A 23174-nucleotide genomic window follows, 5' to 3' on the forward strand; every position below is an offset into this window, starting at 1 on the left:
AGTGAGGTTAACTCCCAAGTGTTTAAATAGCATTAATCTCATCCTTCATTGCAACTTCACATCTTTCTTTCATCTTCTATGGTTTCTTTAGAAGTCAAACGACTCATGGTCCAAACAATGCAAGTTCATATTATCAACTTCTTCTGTCTCTAAATATCTTGAATGCTTTTCATTTTCATTTTCAATTTTTTGAGTGATATGAATGCTTGTCATTTTTATTGGACTTGTATCTACACTTGAAAATCTTGACAAAATTATTATTAAAATAGACTTACCTCTAGATGATGGTGATGATGCCGAGACCGACATATAGCCGACTTGGAGAATTATATAGTCGATCATTTTCTTGCACATTCTCCTTTACCTGTTCCATCAAGACCCATTGGAAAGTCTCTCTCGTTTCTCAAGCTTTTTTCTCCTCTTTTGTTACTTTGGTAAATGCAATGCACCCAAATGTCTTTAAACGACCAACACCAGACCGGTACCCACTCAAAGCATCTTGAGGTATCATATTCTCGATAATCTTTGGGGATCATCAATTAAGCAAGCAGTCTACTATACCAAAAAAAAATAATAATAATAGCAAGCAGTCTGTAAGATTGCTTTGGAAGGCCTTTTCACCTTCGACATATTCCTCGCTATATTCAAGATAGCCAGGTTCCTTTGCTACAGCGTGCTATACTGACGTGGAGCGCGCGCTGATGTGAATTATTGACGAATTTCTGCCTGTCACAGCTACAATTGATGACCATCACAATGAAATACTGTCCTTCATCCGACCAGCCCAGGCTTTGAATAGCTTTCTTCGTGATATTTTATTTCATGTCGAAGAGAGTTATTAGCCATTGCAATGAAAATAATAATGACAATAACAGTAATAGTAAATACTTGCATCCAACAGATCTCTATTCCCAGATTACATTATTATTTTCTACATTAATGTGTCTAAATTTATACAGAACGGGTGAAGAAAATTTTTTATGAAATTGTATCATTATAAATCTTTCCTCAATAGTTCAATACCTATCAATATTCAATATATGTACAATCGGTGAACACACCTACTATATTTAAATGTCAAACTTCAATAGTTGAAATCAAAAAGCAAAATCACACTTCATAATTTGTAATTGGGAAACTCAAGCTGTCAACATGAGTTCCATCTTTCCACCCAAAAAAAGATCTCATTCTCCGAATCAACAATCAAATGTTACAACAACAAGAAGTGGGAATCAGACTTGGCAATTCTGGTGCAGGTTGGTACATAACAGCAAGCAAATGCTTTCTGGTTAAGTTCTATTTGGTATCTGTGCCATCTATGCCTTTGGAAGCATCATATGTAGAAAGAAAAAAGGAACTCTGATTTTTCTGCAGGAACCTGCAAGTAAAATGATCAAGCATTAATATAATAGATCTTTGCAGAAATTCTTCCTTCGAATCTTCCACAGCCAAAATCATGCACTTCATTAGTCAGAGGAATGACATAATTCACGGAAATTGACAGTATGTACAAAAACAATGTTGCGCTAATTAAGGCCTCCAATTCCAACCATTAATAAGTGAAATAAAGTGGTTCCCTTGGAAATTAACAACGCCACAATCCTGTAAAGACATAACAATTTCATCTAAACTTTCATTCTTCATAAAATTCAAAGACAACCACAACATATCATAAACTTCCCAAGAACAACAGGTAGTATTGTACTCAAGATTTCAAGAACCGGTACCGAGACCCATATTGGTTCCTGCTTGATACGGTACGGCACCATACCATACCGTACCGACCCATGACGACATGAAAAAAATCAAAAAAAAAATTTCATCCACCATCATTAAAAAAAAAAACATGCCGAACTGGACTGAACCGTCTGGTTTCGTGAGGTTCGGGCTTGTACCATACCGAACCGACCGGTAAAGTCCGGTTCAGTTCGATTTAGGCCATATACCGAAAAATCGGCTTGAACTGTGCCGGTTCCCCGCCGGTATGGTACGGGATGTACCAGCTGGTTCGGGCCAATACGGAATACCATGATTGTACTATTGTCACAATACCACAGCTTAAACAGATTACTTTGTATGTAGAACAATCAAGCAAGTTTAGGTATAAAGTAGATGCCCATTAATATTAAAATTATTGTTAAAAAAAAAGGGTTTTGGTTGGGGTTGCTGAGAGTGCAGGATGGACTACGTCCCAGTGATTTAATTTGTCTCATATAAAATAATTCCTTGGATCAAACCATCCTTCCCTTTGTCAGAATTTTTCCAAGTTTAAGGGAACCTTGAAGTATCCACCAAAGGCAACAGACCCTGATGCCAATTGTGTTCTGTCATAGAGGGGAGGGTTGGCTTCAAGTCCACAGCTCAATTCAAAATGTACCAAAATTTAGATCAACAATAACTAATATCCAAAACGCCAACACCACATGAATGTTTTAAAAGGCAGTCCGCGGCAGACAGGGAGCCAGGGGGCTGTGAGAACCTAGGTGCCAGATAGGCCCAAGGCAGCACAGAAATAATAAACTATAATTACTTACAAAGATATAGGAAGAAACCTAAAAAAGGTTTCTGATCAACAAATCAAACATATCAAATAAGATGTAAACATGTCAACAACAAATACTGAATTATAAATAGATTTCATCCAGCATACTCAAAACATGATGCAAAATGCTAAATGAGTGCCCAAGGGAAGCTGTCTAGGTGACTCAGGTGGCTTTCTTTTAAGACTTGCTTAAGCTTATGATTGTAACTACTTTCAGCATGCACGTTCCCACATGAATGCTCCTAAACATATGCATGAAACGTATGATGCAAATTAGATTATCTATTTTCCACATACTATATAGTCTTCCCCATCCCCAAGTCTGAAGCTGAAAATAGTACAAAATAATTCATTGAGGAATATGAAATGAACTGCAGTGATTTATGTCTTGATGCTATATGCAATCATAGAATCTAGGAAGCATATACAAGGAATACAAGAACTTCCAACAATATATTAAGAAGGGAAGTTATACTTGAGAAAATCTAATAGCTTCTGCTGCAATTTTGCCAGTGCTTCTTCTTCCATGTTGACATAAGAAAGTAATTCAGGCAACTTGACTGCAAATAACAAAGGAAAAAGGTTGCCAAAATCAAGACATGGCCGTCAAATGTGTTAAAACTTCGATAACAAGCAGAACGAATGAAAATCAGAGCATTCATAACACTGCTTAGCCATCCATAGAATAGCTTGAGAAATTTTGTATCATATCATGCATAAAGCAGAAAACATGTAAATGACAAACATATGTTATTGCACTCATCAAACCATATAGGAAGCCAAATATTTTCCAAGCTATAAAGTATACTGAACAAAGAGGAATGGCAGGATAATGTATCTTCTGGAATTCAATATGAAAGAGCTAAAAGTCCAAGAAAGTGAAGCTCATGAACTCTAACAATTACAGCGCTTCAAATGAATCGAGTTGTAGGCCAAATATTCCTTATGCAAAAAAGCAATTATCACTGGAAATTTTCTATAAATGGTTTAATGAAGCCATAGAATTCAGATATACATTCATTTCAATCAGATGGACAATTTTTTATGACAAGATTTGCATGAGGTACAAGGGTTTAGGTTCTAAATGTACCAGCTTACAAAGAACTATATAATGACCGGAAATTAGTGCAATAGCAAATATGCCTAATTAATAATTCAATCAGATAATCTTTGAAGTTTCTGAAAAGAAGGGCCAGAGTGATAATCCCAAGCATTGATACAATGAAACATGGGAAAATAGTATTGGAGCAAATGCAATACTGGATGGAAGCAATAGCTTCGTAACAGATGGCCATACTACCTCATACACACAGTTAACATCTACAAAAAGATAACATAACCAACTGCCCGAAAAACACCGAAAAACATCTTCATTTAGTCCCACTGGCATGTGACAAATAAACAATACCACATATCTACACTGTCCTCTAACATTTCTAGTAGACCTCTCCAATCTCCTCATGCTTTTATACAAGTATACTTGAGAAATATGAGACTCGAGATATTAAAAATTTCATGCATCTTCATATAATCAGGTGCTAGAAAATTAGGAAGACCATTAGGGCTATTTGGATGCCAGAACATCTCATCAGTCCGATAAGATCTGGCAGGAAGCTTATGCTTTGGAAACAGATCGGTAGGAAGGTGGTTCAAAGCAACTGGGGAAGCTAGGCACAACTAATCCATGTTTTTCAGAATAAGCTAAATCCCCTTGGAAATGGAATTATCTATTCCCAAAAAGCAGGGATTAACTGGCGGGAAGGTGTGATCTCTGAGCAAATGGTTCTCTACATATTTTTAAGCATGAGAGTCCACAGAAGATCTTCCAACACCCAAACAGCCCATGAACCGTTAAAGTAGGGTCTATGAACCCTTTCATACAAATGAATTTAACTTTCTGTTGATCAAGATTTTGTCCATAGTTAGGAAAGCCAAATTTCATTTACATCAGAAATCCCATTTTACATAAGATTACTTTTACAAAAGGTGATACTCAGGCGATGGCTTGAATTAGGAAAGTCCTAGATTCATCAGAATTATCTCCAACCCAAGTAGTATTAACCTGAAGTTAAATCATTTAGGCAATTACATCCTGATGCAAGTCTGCCTGGGATAGCCTGTGAAGGGGTAGGTGGACTTTAACATCAAGTAAAACTCGGGTAAAAAAGATGCTCATACTGTCCTCTAACATTTCTAGTAGACCTCTCCAATCTCCTCATGCTTTTATACAAGTATACTTGAGAAATATGAGACTCGAGATATTAAAAATTTCATGCATCTTCATATAATCAGGTGCTAGAAAATTAGGAAGACCATTAGGGCTATTTGGATGCCAGAACATCTCATCAGTCCGATAAGATCTGACAGGAAGCTTATGCTTTGGAAACAGATCGGTAGGAAGGTGGTTCAAAGCAACTGGGGAAGCTAGGCACAACTAATCCATGTTTTTCAGAATAAGCTAAATCCCCTTGGAAATGGAATTATCTATTCCCAAAAAGCAGGGATTAACTGGCGGGAAGGTGTGATCTCTGAGCAAACGGTTCTCTACATATTTTTAAGCATGAGAGTCCACAGAAGATCTTCCAACACCCAAACAGCCCATGAACTGTTAAAGTAGGGTCTATGAACCCTTTCATACAAATGAATTTAACTTTCTGTTGATCAAGATTTTGTCCATAGTTAGGAAAGCCAAATTTCATTTACATCAGAAATCCCATTTTACATAAGATTACTTTTACAAAAGGTGATACTCAGGCGATGGCTTGAATTAGGAAAGTCCTAGATTCATCAGAATTATCTCCAACCCAAGTAGTATTAACCTGAAGTTAAATCATTTAGGCAATTACATCCTGATGCAAGTCTGCCTGGGATAGCCTGTGAAGGGGTAGGTGGACTTTAACATCAAGTAAAACTCGGGTAAAAAAGATGCTCATACTGTCTTGTTACAAAAAAAGGGGGGAGAAAAGGCTTGGTGATAATAAAAATTGTGTCAAAAAATTTGCATGCTATGCAGAGAACAAATATTTGAAATCAGTAGCATTCTACCTAGTCATAGCACAAAAGAAACAGCGAAAAATTCTTTCGGCGAAGAAAATAAGCACATTAGAATAGTGATAGAAGAAATGGAGAACATGGTAGGAAAGAAGAGTTGATAAGAAGAACAAGAGCGTAACCAAAGAGGATGGAGACGAGATGGAATAGCTGGCTAAACCTAGCCTTCAACCTTTCTTTTTTATTCACCAGAAATGAAGCACACCAAATGATGCTCTTTTCAGTGCCCTAGAGCCTTTTAATAGCCTGCTGTAGCTTCTGCTACAAGCAATTTAGGACTCTTAAACTAGGAAAGTGAATCTCCTTATCAACCACCGCACTTATTTGACTTCAATTAAGATCCCTAAATAGCAGTATCTAATCTTTTTCTGAGCTATGTCAGCTGTGCACTTTAAGACCAGAGTAATACTCCTCAACCTTTCTAAATTATAGTTTAAATCTTTGGCGGTAAGTCATTTTTGATGATTAAATCTAGGCAATCAGTGTGCTGCTCTAGTTTTACTCCTTTGATGCTCCAGATAATATAGATCAGAGACTGATCATCATGATAAGAGTTGTCACACGAGTCACAGGATTGAGCCCTTGACTCCATCACATCTTTTGCTCCATAGACCAAGCCCTGGGATCATATTAAATCTTCATCCATTCTTATTCTTCATGACCCTTAATTAACTTCATTGAAGAATTGTATAGAGTCCAAATCCTTTTTGTGGACCTTTTTGGTGCCTTATTTTGTTCTTTTTTGGAAAGTTCAAATTTGCTGTTCTGTTCCCTATTTCTTTTATTTATTTTTTTCATGGAAGTCCTAATTTTACTAGTAGTCACTAAGGGTTCTTAGAGTCCTTATATTAACAGATCTATAGGCCAAAGCATGAATGAAACTTAGTGGAGGCTTTTTCATTTCTCTAAACTGGGGCCCTGGAGGAGGAAAGGAGGCCAGAGCATGGATTAAACTTGCGAGAGTTTCTCTTCTCTAAATTGGGCCCTGGAGGAGGGTGCAATCTGAGCAATAGGTTTTCTTGCCTACGAATAAAATGATAAATTGCTTTGCAAGTGTAACATACCTGTATGAATTATTTATATACATATCTATTTTTTAATTATTCCTAATTTTTTTTCTAAATTATAATTAAATCAAATTTTAAGTATTCTTAAAGAAATCTATAGCATTAATGATGCATAAAGTCAAAACATTCTTAACATTTATTTCGACCACACATACTTGTCAACAGCAAACTGATGGAACAAGGCCCATCACTTCAATTTCTACCAAAGAACATATTAGAATCAAATAGTGAGAAGTGACCACAACAAATCGGTTACAAGTGATGAATTCATTAAGTGTTCAAAAAATCCACACTTATATGTCACCAGTTGGAATACCTTTTCTGAAAATACCACACTTACTTTCACAGTGACAATTTTTAGAAAGTCATTAAAATAAGATATTCATGAAAACAGGTAATAAGGATTGATGAATTCATGAAGTCTCTAAATCTAGAAAATACATATGGATTTCCAATTTTCTATAATAGAAAAGTTAGAATAAGCTAAATGGATTGATGAATGTTTTAAAAGGTGGCAATGGTATGCAGGCAGTCAAGGGACTGCATACTGCATTTGCAGTATGCAGCAGTATATGCAGATGCATATACAGTTACTATTCTTCAACTATTTAAAAAATTAAAATGCAATAACTACAATAAAAGCAGCAAAAATGAATTAATTTTCTTGACAAATAGTAGTAATATTAATAACAATAATAACTAACAAGTTTTACTTACCAATTAGTACTCAGTAGCAAACAGTAATAGTTTTTATATAATTATTATATTGAGTTCATTAATACCAGTATCAACCCTACTTGCAACCCACCTCAAACCTAACCATAACTTGAAGCTTATCCTTCAGAGTATCTATATACAATGGTTTTATTTTTAATGTGTATGATCTCACGAAGAGAGACTTAAGAGACATGTAAATTGAAATACCAATAATAAACACATTTTATATAAGTCGAGTAAATTCTTCTATAACTTGCCATCCTAATTTATACAACACTTAACAGAAAACTGAGCATAAGAAGCAACCTTCTTTAGCTATGAAATCAAGTTATGTCTTCAATAAGCTTTTTAAACCATGGAATATAGTCCAAACTAGAAATCTATGTTCCCCATTCATATTTTCTTATGTTGTCAGTGTATCAATTGAATAGCTCCTTTTTCTTGTATGGGGAGGATGTCTCCCTGTTTCTAAACTACAGGATGCACACTATGGCTTTTCAGCCTCCATCTGCGGGAATTGAAGTAGTTGATAATAAAGTGGGTGCTTGATATGCAAGACCTTGTAACCTTGATTAGTTTAGGCCAGATTTATTGATGTCATATGATAGGACATTCTTTTGTAAGCAAGGTTTTAGACATCAAGGATTAAAGGTGGCAATCGAAAGGCCAGCTTGGGTTTGGGCCAAGTCCAATTCATACATCAATGCCCTATAGGCCTGAACCAAACCAGACCCAACATGGCAACAGGTCTGAGATGTCTGATTCAAAACAAATCTGCATCCAAGTGGTCCAGCTCCATTTCACTTTGGGCTTTCTATTGTATGGGCAGGCTATAATTTTTACAGTTTTTAAACTGTTTGTTCCACAACTTATCTCAAAATTTGTTTTGCCATAACAAATAATTAGAACTTGCTTTGCAATTAAAAACTAAACACCTATATTCTACTGTTAAAGGAAACTCTCCTAGTGCCTCTATTCGAGAGGCTCCAATTTGTGTGCCTCCTATTTTTAGCAACCAAAATACCCTTTCACACATTTGAGCATTTCCCCATTTGCATATCTCCTCATGCCAACACCATCCACATATTTGCGAATGTTGTATCTTATGTTTTATAGTAGCACAACATATGGAGCTACTGACCACAAGGTCTAGGATTTTAGTATCCATACTAGTATCATGTTAGTACAGTATCAATATGGGTCAATTTGTGGTGTCAACAATCGATACGCCACCCATACCGAGGTTTGCTACACTACCTATATGGTATGATACCTCTGGTATTGGGCAGTACGGGCTGTTACAACAATCCATGGGTTCAATCCCTTCCTTTAACATTTATTATTCATTTTTTTAATCTTTTTCTCTCTTTATAACAAAGCAAATAACATGATAACATAAGTGACATATCCATAGGTAAATATTACAACCCAACCCAAGTTTTAAAACAAATTTCTCCTTAATAAGATGTCCAAAATCCAAAGCAAAAATTTCCCTAATGGTTCATATTTACTCGAAGCTCACATATACACTGTCCATGACCTTACAAGTTGAGGGGTCTGGACCCAAACCCAACCAGACATGTTGGCAAGTCGGGTCGGGTCGGGTCAGGCAGGTGAGGTCCAGGTCAGATAAATGGACCCCTGTTCACCATGGTACAAAAAGGCAACCAAATGCAAATATTTAAGGCCTCAAATACAATTTCAAATATCACATAAAACTTAGAATCCTTTATCAATATAATCAAGGAATACTGTATAGCTGAGAAAACAACAGTGCGAATAGGGGACAGTTTTAAGGGCAAAAACGGCATCATGAAGGAAATATACAGAAAAACAAAGAACAGGGACATGGAAATCCAAAAGATGAAGAAAGGTTATGTAGATAAGAAATCAAATGGTATTATTAGAATTTCAGAAAAGAAGAGAACAAATGATGCACACATATATGCATACCAAAAAGACGCAATAAATGTTCAGCACCATACACAGTTGAAGGAGAGACATTATCGCAAATTTCTTCTTGATATTGTTGCCTCTCTTTTTTATATAAAAGCATAGCCGGCAATGCTTTGTCAAAGTAGCAGCGTAACCCTTTTAGTATCTCCGCAACTGATTCAGCAATCCTGCCAAAATTGCAAATTCATTACATCATATAAAATTAGAGAACTCGTAAATAACAAAATATAAGATAATGAAAAGGTAGCATATTATCATCTAATGGCTCGTGCATAATAGATTTATGTGAGAAAACATAATAAACATTGAATATTATGGAATGTGGACATCACGAAGGAAAATATATATATGAACACCTTTTTTTGGTAGTACCATACAGAACACTTTCAATGGTTTCATAGGGCAAGATATTTGCATAACATTGAGAGGCTTGCAAGAGGCTTGACAAAAATTAGAAAAAGAAAGAAAATTGATGTTATGGATGTCCAACAAATATTTTCAAGTAACTGAAAAGGTACTTTCCAGCTTCATGAAAGAAACCAATTTGAAATGAATTTTTTTAGTTCTTAATAACAATTAAGTATAATAGTTTAAGAGAAGCTGCCCACAAAAGTCAGTATGGAGCAACTGCAGTCAATTCTTCAAAGAGGAAACCAACCAGTTACAAGTTAGGTAGTCTAAATGGTGATGCCAAAGAGAGGAATGTGTATTCTAATAATGTCACACAGGAATCTATTGGCAACTGTACCATAATCAGGAACAAATACTGCTACCAATCCCTAAGTTTCCCACTCAATTCCCTGTTCTATTGGTACAATATGGGGGTAGGTCATTGTCACAGGAAGGTTAAGCCAATCACCAGGTGCCACACTGGAACAGAGAACAGAGTAAGAAATAGACTGGTACACCTTAGCATTTTCATCAGGAATACTAGCTGAACACCCAATCATAATAATTATAATTACTGACTGAAATTCACAACGAGGAAACTCATTATAAAAGTCTAAGCATGAGAAAGCTTGGCTCTACCAGAATTCTCACCAACTAGATGGAAAGTTACTATCTCAAAGACAAGGAAAAATGCATTCCTGCAGAAAGAATCAACACAACCAAGCCAATGCAAAAGAAATGCAGTGAGGACATCACAATTGAATGCATACGATACTGGAGTTACAACGGCTATACTTACATGCCATCCTTCTTTGTCCGGTAATCAAGGTATTTCTTTAGGATATCATCAACATTTGGGGAACGAGGGAGCTTCACAAGCTGACATTGTGGCATTCTCATGTTAGATGCCTCTCATGATAGAAGAAGTGTTAAAAGGCAGAAACTAGTGAAATACAACTGATTATAATCAGATAAACAGAACATGGAATATGCATGTGGAGATCTAAAAGAGGAAAAGAAATGCTTCTGGAAAGTAATACAGCTTACTGAGTAATTATCTAACAGCTGATAAGGAAAATTGAAACAATGAAGGAACAGAAACAAGCATCTCAAGACTCCATAATCTTAAAATGAGTCTTGGCATGACCTCAGACTGTATTAAAATAAGATAATTACAAATGACCTCAGACTAATCATTAGAAGAACCTATTGAATATTTGCATCTCATCGCAGTCATCGAACAGCCAAACAGAAAAATCCAGACATTAAATATATGGTTCTATAATCTCATGGGCCAAAAATGGGGAAACAGCAAAAAAGAACTTCACCTTTCTCTGCTTGTACTTTCTTGAATTACAGCTGCACCAATGGTTATATGGCAGGTCCCAGCAACAGCCACATATGACTAAGCAACTACACCACATAAGTCATTGGAAACATAACTAGGTAGGTCACCGGCATGACAAACCTCCAGCTCATATGGTGACATAGAATGTGAGAAAGACAATGACATGTTACATATAAAACTGACCATTGAGGTTTGTTTTCAATTTTGAAGGGCATTTGTTTAGGTCATTGGCCAAAATGTACCAGCCAAAATTACTGATAGAATGGATCTGAACTTGAAAATCAGACATTCTCATAAAAACAAACAGACAGGCTTTTCATTTTTTTGATGACCAAACAGACAGGCTTTTCATTTCATCCCTTGCGATGCAAAGCTCTTCCAAAAATGCTTATCAATAAATTAATTTTTTCATGATAGTAAAAATGGGCACCACACAAAGACATTAAGATATCCTAGGCAACTTATATAAATACGCTCCACATGTCCACCAAAGCATTATAACAACAAGAAATGTTAAACAATTTCATTACCTTACCCAGCTGAGTTACAAACTCCCAATCATCAACCAGCTGCTTCTTAAGAGTCAAAGGAAACTGTAACATTGCATGTTTTTCTGCTGATTTTGTGTCCTCCTATCAATGGTTAAACAATGCAGAACATCATATCCTGACTGATAACGGCAGAAATGCATGGATCATAACCATCGGTAAAATGCATTTTCTGTTTAAACCTTTCGGATAATCTTATTCCAGCATCATACTATGCCAGTTAAGAATCCAGAAAAATTATATGCATCAAGCAAGATACAGAAAGAATTAAGACCACATCAAAGTTCTAAATATGAAGTCCTCTAGCAGGCATGATACCCAAAACTTTAAACATGCTTAACTGTAGAAAGATAATGGCAGAAAGTTATCAATTGATGAGCATATAGCTTGAAATGGCCGGACTACTGTAATGTTGCAGAACTTAGAACAGCTATGAAAATAGAAAATAATATACCAGTTTGTTGAATAGCATGCACAAAGTAGATTCTTAGAGCTGGATGTGAGAGTATGGAGTAAAATTGCCCATCATAAACATATGTGCTTATCTAATTCATGTTATACATGTTTAGGGGAGAAGCAAAGTTGCACAGCTACATATGTTTAAGTTGTTTCAGCTTATAAAGTCATAGACTATTGGAAATACAAGTAAGCAAAGCACACCTCAATACCAGATTGAGCCTTCCGCTTCTTGCCTTTTGCCACTGTATTAAAACATAGATGGTAGAACCAATAACATAAGTTATAAGATGCAAAAGAAAAATAATTAAGCCCATAGTAGGAGACAAAATGTACAAAAAACAAACTTTAGATTTACCATATATAAACCAAAAAAAAACACATAAGGAACTAAATCACGTAAAGAGCATTGTCATTGAAAGAAGGGACTTGATGTGGTTCATTGACATCAAGATAAAAGTTTCTATCTGTTACATATGGGGAAGCAGGCAAACTAGGCACCTTTTTTTCACAATGTCAAGATGAATATAAATAGGAATGTTTCTCCAGCATTTCCGAACAATAAAAGATATATAGATCTCAGAAAAGCGGGCAAAGTATGCACCTTTTTTTCACAATGTCAAGATGAATGTAAATAGGAATTTTTCTCCAGCATTTCCGAACAATAAAAGATATATAGATCTCAGAAAAGTAGGCCATAAAAATCATAGCAGCAGGAATAACCATGTTATCTTCTAACATAGTCCGATGAGATAGATGTTTGATATTTGTCTCTCAATTATTCCGTAACATACATATGCAGGAAGACATCAGTCCTATTAAATGGTCATATTTCCAATCCTCATTTGTATATAATATTTATACATAAATGCAACACAAATATAGTGAGGATGTTCACTGATCTAACTCATTTTACCATATATACCGGCAAATGCCCTAAATGGCATATGCTGGTCACGCCAGTATCCTATCTTCAAGTTTCAAGCAGATTTCTTAAAATTATAACAGGCAATTATGATATACATTTTTCCTCATTATGATATACATTTTTCCTTGCCATATAGCAACAAGTAGAAATGTCCAGAACTACCAAGGCAGATCATTATATGTAAATTTTAAACAAGATAACATTTCATCACCCCAAAGGATTGGAATATTGTATGCTCGAAAAGACTAACATGAAAATCTGATCTATAATTTTAACAATCATTATATGTGGACCAAAAATATTGAAAGCAAACAAAACATCATCAATAGAAATAAGAATGAAAAGTGACTCACCATAGTTCTTAAGCTCTTCTTTATCTGCTTTTGCATCTGTCAACAGAGAGTAACACATACATCAAAACATTTACTACACTAGCGTTACTTAGAATATACACAACCTACACCTATTTAGAAGATATAAAAGAGTATCAGATTGGCACCGACTCGCACACATGATTAAGTCAGCTGTACATGCACATGCACACACACAAACAGTTCTATGCTCCTAAGGTAACTTACAAATGAGTGGTCTGTCATGAGATGTAAACCAAAAGCTGTCCAAAAGAAAAGGCTACCTCATTAAGAACAAGGTTTTGGCTCACTCACAGAAAAGAAACTGTCAAATACTCCTCTAGAATAGATAACTGTCCAGAATGACAAAAGAATACAGCATCTGATGTAAAGGCTGCATTCTTCTCAAGGAACAAATTATATGCCAAAAAGCCAAACTGAGACGTGATCCCTACATGCACAGACACATTCAAAAATGTACATGCATGCAAACACACAAACCCACCCACCTAAACATACGTCTAAAAACATGCTTATTAAGTATGTACATATGTAAATTAATGGACACATGCATGCATACATGTACCTACATTCAAAAGCTTATAACAAGCTCCATTTTTTCAAGCAATCCCCCTATCAAGATTGCAATACTTGTATTATGCATGTAGAAATAAGAAGATACCAAATGATACCGAAAATTTCAATTGAAGCAAAAGAACAGGTGCTCCCGATAGGTAGCCAAGGAGTTTTCGATGAAGAGTTCAAAGGTGATCCATTAAAATATATAAAATATGGATGCATGAGACAGTGATGTCAAAGGTGCCAAAAAGCGCGCCTCAGGCGCTCAGGCGAGGCATCAGAAGGGGTCATTGCCCCTTGATGCTTCAGGCAATGCCTCTTCACTCAGGCACATGCCTTTGATGTCTTTTAAGGCCTTTCTCAGTGAGGCGAGGGGCTTGCCTTTGGTGCCTCAATGATCTATGATTATTTTTTTTTATGGCTAAAAAGTGTAAAAAATCTAAAAGGCCATCCATTTAACTTCTTAGTTCTATTACTAACAGAGGATAAAGTGGTCAATTAGTATGGCAAGTTAGTTTTGAAGAGATAAAGGCTGATTTAGATGAGACAGAAAATATTGAAGGATATAGATCCAATGAAGGAGGAGAAGATGAAAGTGATGACAACTATGCAAGTGGAGCTAAATCTGATGATTCCATTGATGAACTTTAGGCTTTAGGATTGTTTATCTTTTTAGTTTCATTTATATGATTCCATTTTAGGGCTGTTTATATTTTCTATTTTACTTATGAGACTCCATTGATGAACTTTAGGGCTTGTTATGTTTTCTGTTTCATTCATAAATTTAGAGCTGCCTATGTTATTTAAATCAATAAAATGAGAGAAGCCCTACTTGATCATTTCATTACATCACCAAGTTCATTTGTTTTGTTATTTAAATCAATATATTTGGCCCATCAAAGAGTTATACGAGTTAGCTAGACTGTGGTATGTTTAACATGTGTGAGGAGGAACCAAGGTTGTCAAGCTGCGGCGGCATGAGTAGTTAAATAAAGCCCCAATGCAATAGAGTCATAGACTGCCTCCATTGCACTTTGACGGACATAAGGAATTGCAGTGGTACGAATATGATGTTAGAGGGGAGCCCAATTAATAACTGGATTTTTAAGCTTGCTCACAAAGTAAAATATCATAAACAATACACAAATGCATGAACATTAACAAGTAAAGCACTGATCATTTGCTAGAGCCAAATTTTAAATCATGGCATCGTCCTTTGCTATATTAGTTACAGCGTAGAGCTCAGCACTGAAAAAGCCCATGATAAAGGGTATCTGCTACATTTCTTTTCTTTTCAATGTTCTGTGACCGAGCACATGGTGATACTGTTAAATTTGTTTCATTTTCATTTCATTAAACGAAGATTCTACCAACAATCCAAAACATACAGCACAAAGAAAAGCGACCAAACATTCTAATGGAACTCAACAGGTAGTTGCCTGAAGGTTGTAACCATGACAAGGCTAGTCAAATGTAAGTAAACCAACCATTAGAGCCTTTTGGCTTATATTGTGTGGAACGCCCTGGCTTTGGATTTTTGTCAGCATTCTGTTTCTTTGCAAGTTCCTGCTGCTTACGGATATTTTCAGAAGTAAATTTCATCAAGCGATCAGTCCCAATCCACTCATCCCAACTGTCAAAATAGAAAATTTAAAAGTTAAAATAGTTTTTTTTTTCCAAATGAGCAGTGTTTGTTCCCATCACATGTCAAACGTGTATCAGTAACCAGTTTTTGTACTTATATTGATCAATTGTTCTCAAAGGGGCTCATAATTATCAGCATATTCTGAGCCAAGCCTGCTAAAAAAAAAGGATGTCTATATGCACTATTTGCCAGTAGAATACAAAACAGACACTAAGAACCTTGAATTAAAAAGGCAAGATAGCCCAATGACCAATCATGCCACTACTAAAATAGTCCAACATAAGCTATCCTCGCCAAAAAAATCATGAATGCAAATCACCAGTATATATATGACCATTTTTGCAGAATTTAGTATCACGCGTCAGAAATAAGATAACTTCTTATAAATGCATATATAACATATAATATTATGGAACGTTGAAGCTAGTTCATGTTTAAGGGAGAGTGGGGAGCAGGGGGAGAGCAAGAGTGATAGAGGGAGGAAGGGCGGGGGTGTTGGGTTGGGGGTGGGGGGGAGGGGGAGAGGGAGAGAGAGATTTGGCTGGTGATAAGGATACAAAAGGCTGACCTAATTCAAAATTCCAAATCCAACCAAAAAAGATTCATTGCCACCTTGAAGTTCAGTAAGATTTTTTTTAAAAAAAAAAAAACAGACAGAATTCACTTTCAAAGACATCAGACTCATTGCCACCTCAAAGTTTTAACTATGCATTTTTTTTCCTAGAATAACTAAATAAGTAAATATTAATAAGCTTATGCATGTACCACTCCAATATTATATCCAATACAGATTTACAAAATATAAAATATATTATATACCCAGATTAAATTGATAAATGTATGTATGCGCATATTAAGATGCATATCTGGATTCAGAATAAAATCTCAGTGCATCCAGATATGCATGTTGGTCAATATGGCACAAGCAAACAAATGCATGCGCGAACCAAAGTTGTCAAGGGCTCAAGGCACACCAAGGCGCCAAGTTCTCTTAGAGCCTAGCTGCGAGGTGCATGCCATAAGAACATAAGGTACTAAAATATGGATATACATATAGATAATAATAATTTCATGACTCCAAACATATGTAACCATGACTTATCAATGCATGAACACAAAGACAAAGAACTGTTAGAATTCAGATTTTTATGTAAATTAAAATAATGACTAATACAGGACTTAGCAATCTAATAAAAAGATTTTTGCTTTAGATTGACATGGAAGGAGAAGAAAATAGGTTGTCGTCCTCTGTTTAGTTTCTGACGGACATAAACATGGCTACAGCTGCTGAAGAAGAAGAAGAAGAAAAAGAAGGAGAAGGACCAGAACATAGAAGAGGGAGAAAGAGAAGGAGAAGAAGAAAGAATAAGACAGAAGAGAAGGATGGAGACTTGCTGCTGAAGAAGCCTCAGTGACATCATCTTCTAGAATTTGCTAAGGTGCACCCTAGCATGCAACTACTCTTTGGAAAAGGCACATGCCTTTAGCACCTTTCCAATGCTTAATCAAAAGGGCATCACCTGCACCGGGCACCTAGGTGAGCATTGCCTTGCAAACCACTGGACAAATTCGGTCTAGTGTGGACTATATGACGCGTTATTATTCCAGATAACCAATGCTCTTATAATTTGTTTACAACAAGCATCCACTCCATGACACCCTTAAAATCCATTAACCATACCCAAATACTTAGAAATTCACTAACACAATAAATATATAGAACTAGAAAAGGAACTTTTTATGTACAATGATTAAAGGACAAAGAAACAATCATGCATGTATCCAATCCATAACCACTCTGTTTACACCACTACTAACCAGTTTCATACCTATACATGCCAAAAATATCTACACGGGAAATGTCAAATAAACCAAAGTGGCAAGGTCAAAATTGTTGGTTAACATGAGAGTCTATGCTATGCATTTGCACCTAATACAAAAATTATTATGTTCTTGTATCCTCTTTATGACAAGATAATAGTTGTATCTATTTGTTTCCAAAGTCTGTCAAAATAATTGCCTCTGTCATATTCAAAGTCTTAGAAAATTAATAAAATTGGAAATAGCACCACCTCTTACTCAATTTCTGATCACAACCCTGGCTAGCACTTAATTTCATAAAACGACCAACAAACATGAAAAAAATACATGCCGCATGTGACAACAACAGGATAGATTAAGGTGCACAATCCTAGGTTTGTAATTGGCAACAATCTTCATGTAAAAACTACATACCAAGGAACTTGGCTTGACAAGGACTATGGAGGAAACAAAAGATGGCATTACTCTAAATATTTAAATGATTTTGCCACCAAAAGGACGTCATCATTATAAAAGAATTGATTCTTTTCCTTCAAAATGTTTCATTCCAAAAACAAGCTTCCAAAAATCTCTGTCTACCATGTTAATTATACCATTGTAAAAGAGCATCCAAGAAAGTCTATTAGAACAAATCATAAATTTACCAATCCATGGCGTGCCAATATCATAGGATATCCTACAAGCCAGCTATCAAGATGATGTCAGGGAAGTTATTGTAACAATATGTGTCAATCCTTGTCCCAACAATTTGGTTGTAACATATCTATTAATCCTTATCCCACCAATCTGGTGATAGCTTTATAGAATCCTCACTCACCAAGCATTCTTATTTAGGGTTGTCCACAATATTCTTTCAAGCTCTTCCATATTTTTCTCACAAAATCAATCCATGCTACCTTAGCTGCTCCCTTCTTCCAGCTTCAACAAAATCAAAACCCCATACTTACTGCAGAACTTTAGAAGTTCATTAGATATGCTAATACCATCTCAACCAATTCGCCAATGCTCTATTTTTAATTTGTGAAATTCCTACAATTGCTCAAACATACTCATCTCTCCTCCCCCTATCTAACTCTACCGATCATCAATATCACCATTCTTATTTCCGTAGATTTAACTTGTTTTCTGGACTTCCTTATTGCCCAACATTATGAGCCACACAACATCATGAATTTTATTGTTCTTCAATAATTTTTTCTTGAAATCATCAAAGTATGCGTTGATCACAAAATACTCCACAAGCACCTCTCCGACTCATCCAACCAACTCTTAATAAACAAAACGTGATATTGCAAAGCATCAGATGGTACCATCGCATATTTATAAGACTGCTAATGTACAAGAGAGTATTATGGGATAACGCCTGAAAATCATGATCCTAACTCTTTTCAAGCTAGTTTAAACAATCCAAACAACCTTCTCTTCTTCTCAACTCATTTTTTTCCTTCAATCTTTCTTTTTTCCCCTTGAATATTGACTACAAAGATATGAAATAAAACCAAATCATGATTTAATAAGTAAATTAAAGATGATCTGAAGAGCTAAATGAATTGTTATTGATTATTGAGGGACTCCTCAACATCACATCCAAATCCATTCTCATACCAGAAATTTCCAAGTAAATAAGGAATAACCTGAGCTTTTCTATTTGCTGTTTCTCACTTTCAAAATGTTGGAAACTCACCTGAGCATTCTTTTTGCATTGACTTAACTTGTATGAGCATTGAGATAAGAAGATGTTTTGTATTTTCAAAATTGGTAGCCTTGGTATACTTCATTTATACTCCACCTCTATGATTATCTATTTTTTCAACCTTAGAACGAAACAATTCTTTTCTCTTGGTAAATTAAACATATGACACAGTTGCATGTGCAATATTATAAGAGATGCAAAGGCTTGTATGCCAACCTGAAGGCCCCAACAGCCACAGGAGGCATCTTAATAAGCCCCAAAGCCTCCTACCCCTTAATGGAAGATAAAGAAGTCACAGCTTTCCATTCAATATGGATTCCACAGCTTACTCTTTTAATTGAAAGCATTTGATAACATGGAAGATCCACCATATACACCTGAATCTGTGTGTGTATTACATCAAGAAACATCATTCCTTCAAAATTTATATAAGAGATGCAAAGATATCATACTGCATAGATGATTATATATCTGCATCAAGCATGAGGGAAACAAAAGCAGACTCATCTAATTATAGATTAAAAAGTTTTGGGAACTCCAATGCTAAGAAAATTTTTCTCAAGAAGAAAGAAAAATCTAACATATAGAAACTGCAGGGGAACAAACATCAATAAGGACAGAAAGAGAATACTTATAGAAGTTGCATCCAGATCATACTTACTTCTTGCTCCAACCCTGCAACATCAAAGGCAGAGGTTACCAGATGTTAGAAATCTATAAATATTCTGCTAAAACTAAATCATATAGGCCAAGAGTAAGAGCAGGAATAGATAACCATTACCCAACTGAGAGATATGAAAGAAGACATATGATCAGATACCAAACTGCACTTAATATGATAACTTACAAGATAATGGACGAAATATTTCCATTCATCCTTCCGTAACTCAGTTTTTTGAACCTTGACAAAGACAATGTGTAAAAAAAATTATTCCAATGGCATTTGAAAAAAACAAAATGGTGTTAGCTACAGAAATGCTTGTCCTTCTGTAAATAAGAAAAGAGCACTCAAAGTAGGGTTGCTAGATGCACCAAAAAAGATAGTTCTAAGAGCAAAAGAGGGGTACAGGTGAAACTAACATACTGACAAAAGCCTTACATGCACAAGAAAGTGCATAGAGAAAGAATATGAATGTTTACTAAGCCTTACAAACATATGCTCCCCCACTAAAATCAATGCACTCAGTTGCCTCTCGAACAAACATATTTGAATATCTTATTGACCGACATGCAACCGAGATCTGACCAGGAGCATGATGCCCATTTAAGAGATAATAATAGTAGCCTTAATCTCCTATTATAAAATCCTCAGGGAATCAAGGTGGGAAAGGAAAAGAAAGAATAAAAGAACAAAAAATCGTGCATAATTTTTTTGTGTATTTTAGTAGTTTATGTTAGAGGTGGCAATTTGATCCGATCCATCGAATATCCGATCTAACCCGATCCGAATGGGGCAGGTTTTATCCGACCCAATTAAAATCCAAGGTGGGTCTGGGTTTTAGAAAAAATCCGAAGCGGGTATGGATAATAGTATGCCCCACCCCAAACCCGACCCGATATATATATATGTATATGTATATGTACACACACACACAAATACCCAACACAAAATCCTAGCCGTCTAAGCTTTCCATATTCGACTGCTCCGCCTCCCCTAAGCTTCCATATTCGGCCACTCCAAGCCTCCCACCCAATTGGGACTCTTGAGGATGGGAAAAGTAGAAGAAAAACTAAGAGAAAATCAAAGAAAACAAAGGAAAAGCAGAAAAAATTGAGAGCTAAGCTCTTTTCTTATATAGATTGTCTTTTTTTTTTCCTTTTTACTTCTTTTTCTTTTCTTTTCATTATCTTTTTTCAGAGATCTATGGGAAAGGAGAGCACTTGAGAGAGATTAGAGGGGTTTTTGAGGTTCCAATTGGGTTTTTTCCTCAAATATATGGGATTTTGTCCAAGTTGTGGCGGTGTGAGTTGGTTCCTTGAGGTTTTGAGAGCTTAATCTTGGTAGAAGCATGATATTTTGTAGGGTTGGGGATTTTTGATTGAAAAGATTCTTCTTTGGTTACAAAATTTTTAATTTATAGGGCTCTGTTCTATTGCACAATTTTTTTTTTTTAATTATATAGGGCTTTCGGGTATATCCAATCCGATCCAACCCGTTCTTGGAGCTTGACCCAACCCAACCTGATCCAAGATGGATACGGGGCGGGTATGGATATGGGTTTTTTGCTGGTGGAGCAGGTACAGATATCGGTCGATCCAATCCACACCCGACCCATTGCCACCCCTAGTTTATGTGTGTATAAATTCTCTCTCCTATGTGGCATCATCACAAACACACATACACGCACATATCTTTGCGTATCTCGCTAATCATCAACTTAAAACCTCCAGTCTTCAACATTCTTATTCACAAAATTGCGAGTTTCGTCCATTTAATCATCTTAAAAGGCAACAAAGTTAATTCCTATTCTAACATCTCTTGAGAAGAAACAAATAGCGGTAATTTTACTCGTCTCCAACATAAAAAGTCAGCAAAATATGTTATGTCAAATTCTAGAGATACAAGTACTGCAAAAACTGATGTAAACATTTTATACAGTTCTTTATTTAAAAATTTTTAAAAAAAAGAGTGTCCACGGTTCCTTTTTTCCCTGGAGAGAGAGGCCCCTTCGCACACTATAATTTTCCGAATATTTGGGGATCTACCACCCAAGACTTAAACCCAGAACCTCAGGTTGCTACGCAGAGGGGTGTGACCCCAATTCACGCGTGCAGTAGTAGCTAAAGAACAACAGGCCAGAATTTCTTTCTCAGTCCACCAAAACTACATCGAGGGCAGATTACAATTATTGTTGAGAGAAGTGGGAGATTAAAATTACGGATAAGAACTTTAATCAAAGCTCTAGAATCTCAGATGACTCCGAACAATCGAGTCTTTCCACCACTGTGCCGCATAGAATACCAAAAACACTACAAAATAGAATGCCACCAAAGAGCGAGAAAAAGAAAATCAAGAAACAAGAAATCCTGAAAGCACAAAAAGATTACCACCAAAGAGCGACAAAGTTTAAAACGGTCAAGAACAAAGAAATCTGGAAACCATAACCAAAAATTACCACCAATAGCGATAATAAAAGACCAAGAGCGAAGAAATCTTGAAACCCTAGGCGCTAACCTTGGCTTCGTAGATGCGAGGGCCGTGGTACGCGAGGACCTTCTCTCCCTCGGAGAAGGGGCCAGCGGTGGGGGAGTCGGACGAGGAGGGGTCGGCGTTCGCCCCTCCGGTCCCCTCCGTCGTGTTGGAGCTCCCCATCGCCGAACCCCGCTTCCCACTCTGCTCCGTTCCGCCTCTGCTCAAAGAGGTAAAAAAAGGGGACTTGCTTCTTGCCAGTCCCCGGGCTCGAACGGGGGCGGTTTCTGTAATTCTTTCGTCGCCTGCGCGTCTCTGGTACAGGATACACCATTTCACCCGGCTATATAGTGCCATCTGGACGGTTAATATGACGGACCGTTGGGGTAGCGGGTTTGGGTCGGTACCGGACCGAATCGGAACTGATCCGAATCGATCGGGTCTAGTCTAGTCAAGTGGGTCCTGTCCAAATTTTGGAGTACTTAGGTGCTCTTCTGTTTTGACCGCTCCTCCGGGCCTTGCCTGAGCCCCGCGGCGGCGTGCCACGGCTTGGCCCCGGTTATCAGCAAACGGTGGGAGGCCTTGCGAGGACCCAAAAATAATTATTTCTTATCTGTTATTATGGGAAACCAAAAACTTAGCAATTGATGGAGGACTAAGTATCTACTTTGGAGGCTTATAAATATTTTCCCATAACGAGTAAACAGGTTTTGCCGATTGCTTAAACCGACTGTGGCTGAAACACTCCTGAAACTTGAAGCAAAACTTTGAACGATCCGGCATGGATCACCGCGCATGCTAGTCTTTTATGCAGGGTATTGGTGAGAAATGATATTTGTAGGAAGAGAAATCAGAGCCCTTTACTAGTTTTCCAATTTATTGAGATCCCTAGCCAAGAGGACACCAATTTCTCTATTTTTTTGGCTTGAGAATTTACAATAAACACCTATTTG

The 23174-nt window shown here is 36.5% G+C and overlaps 1 protein-coding gene across 2 annotated transcripts; it reads right to left on the reverse strand.

The window, feature by feature from the left end:
* Nucleotides 1–965: 965 nt before the first annotated feature.
* Nucleotides 966–22593, reverse strand: LOC105050172 (protein MRG1). Of its 2 annotated transcripts, none has more exons than XR_002165187.2 (11): nt 22267–22593; nt 19939–19992; nt 19753–19766; nt 15420–15565; nt 13357–13392; nt 12280–12320; nt 11602–11703; nt 10523–10602; nt 9363–9500; nt 3018–3102; nt 966–1378 (listed from the first exon to the last, which is right to left on the reverse strand). XR_002165187.2 is itself a non-coding variant. In XM_010930088.3 (11 exons), the coding sequence occupies exons 1-11, from the start codon at nt 22576–22578 to the stop codon at nt 1297–1299; spliced, it is 1122 nt and encodes a 373-aa protein (XP_010928390.3). In that variant the 5' UTR covers nt 22579–22593; the 3' UTR covers nt 966–1296. The 2 variants fall into 2 exon arrangements, 1 of the variants encoding a protein (XP_010928390.3); XM_010930088.3 differs by having other exon boundaries at nt 9331–9500.
* Nucleotides 22594–23174: the final 581 nt, after the last annotated feature.

Source organism: Elaeis guineensis, chromosome 8 (assembly GCF_000442705.2).
Source record: "Elaeis guineensis isolate ETL-2024a chromosome 8, EG11, whole genome shotgun sequence".
Lineage (NCBI taxonomy): Eukaryota > Viridiplantae > Streptophyta > Magnoliopsida > Arecales > Arecaceae > Elaeis > Elaeis guineensis.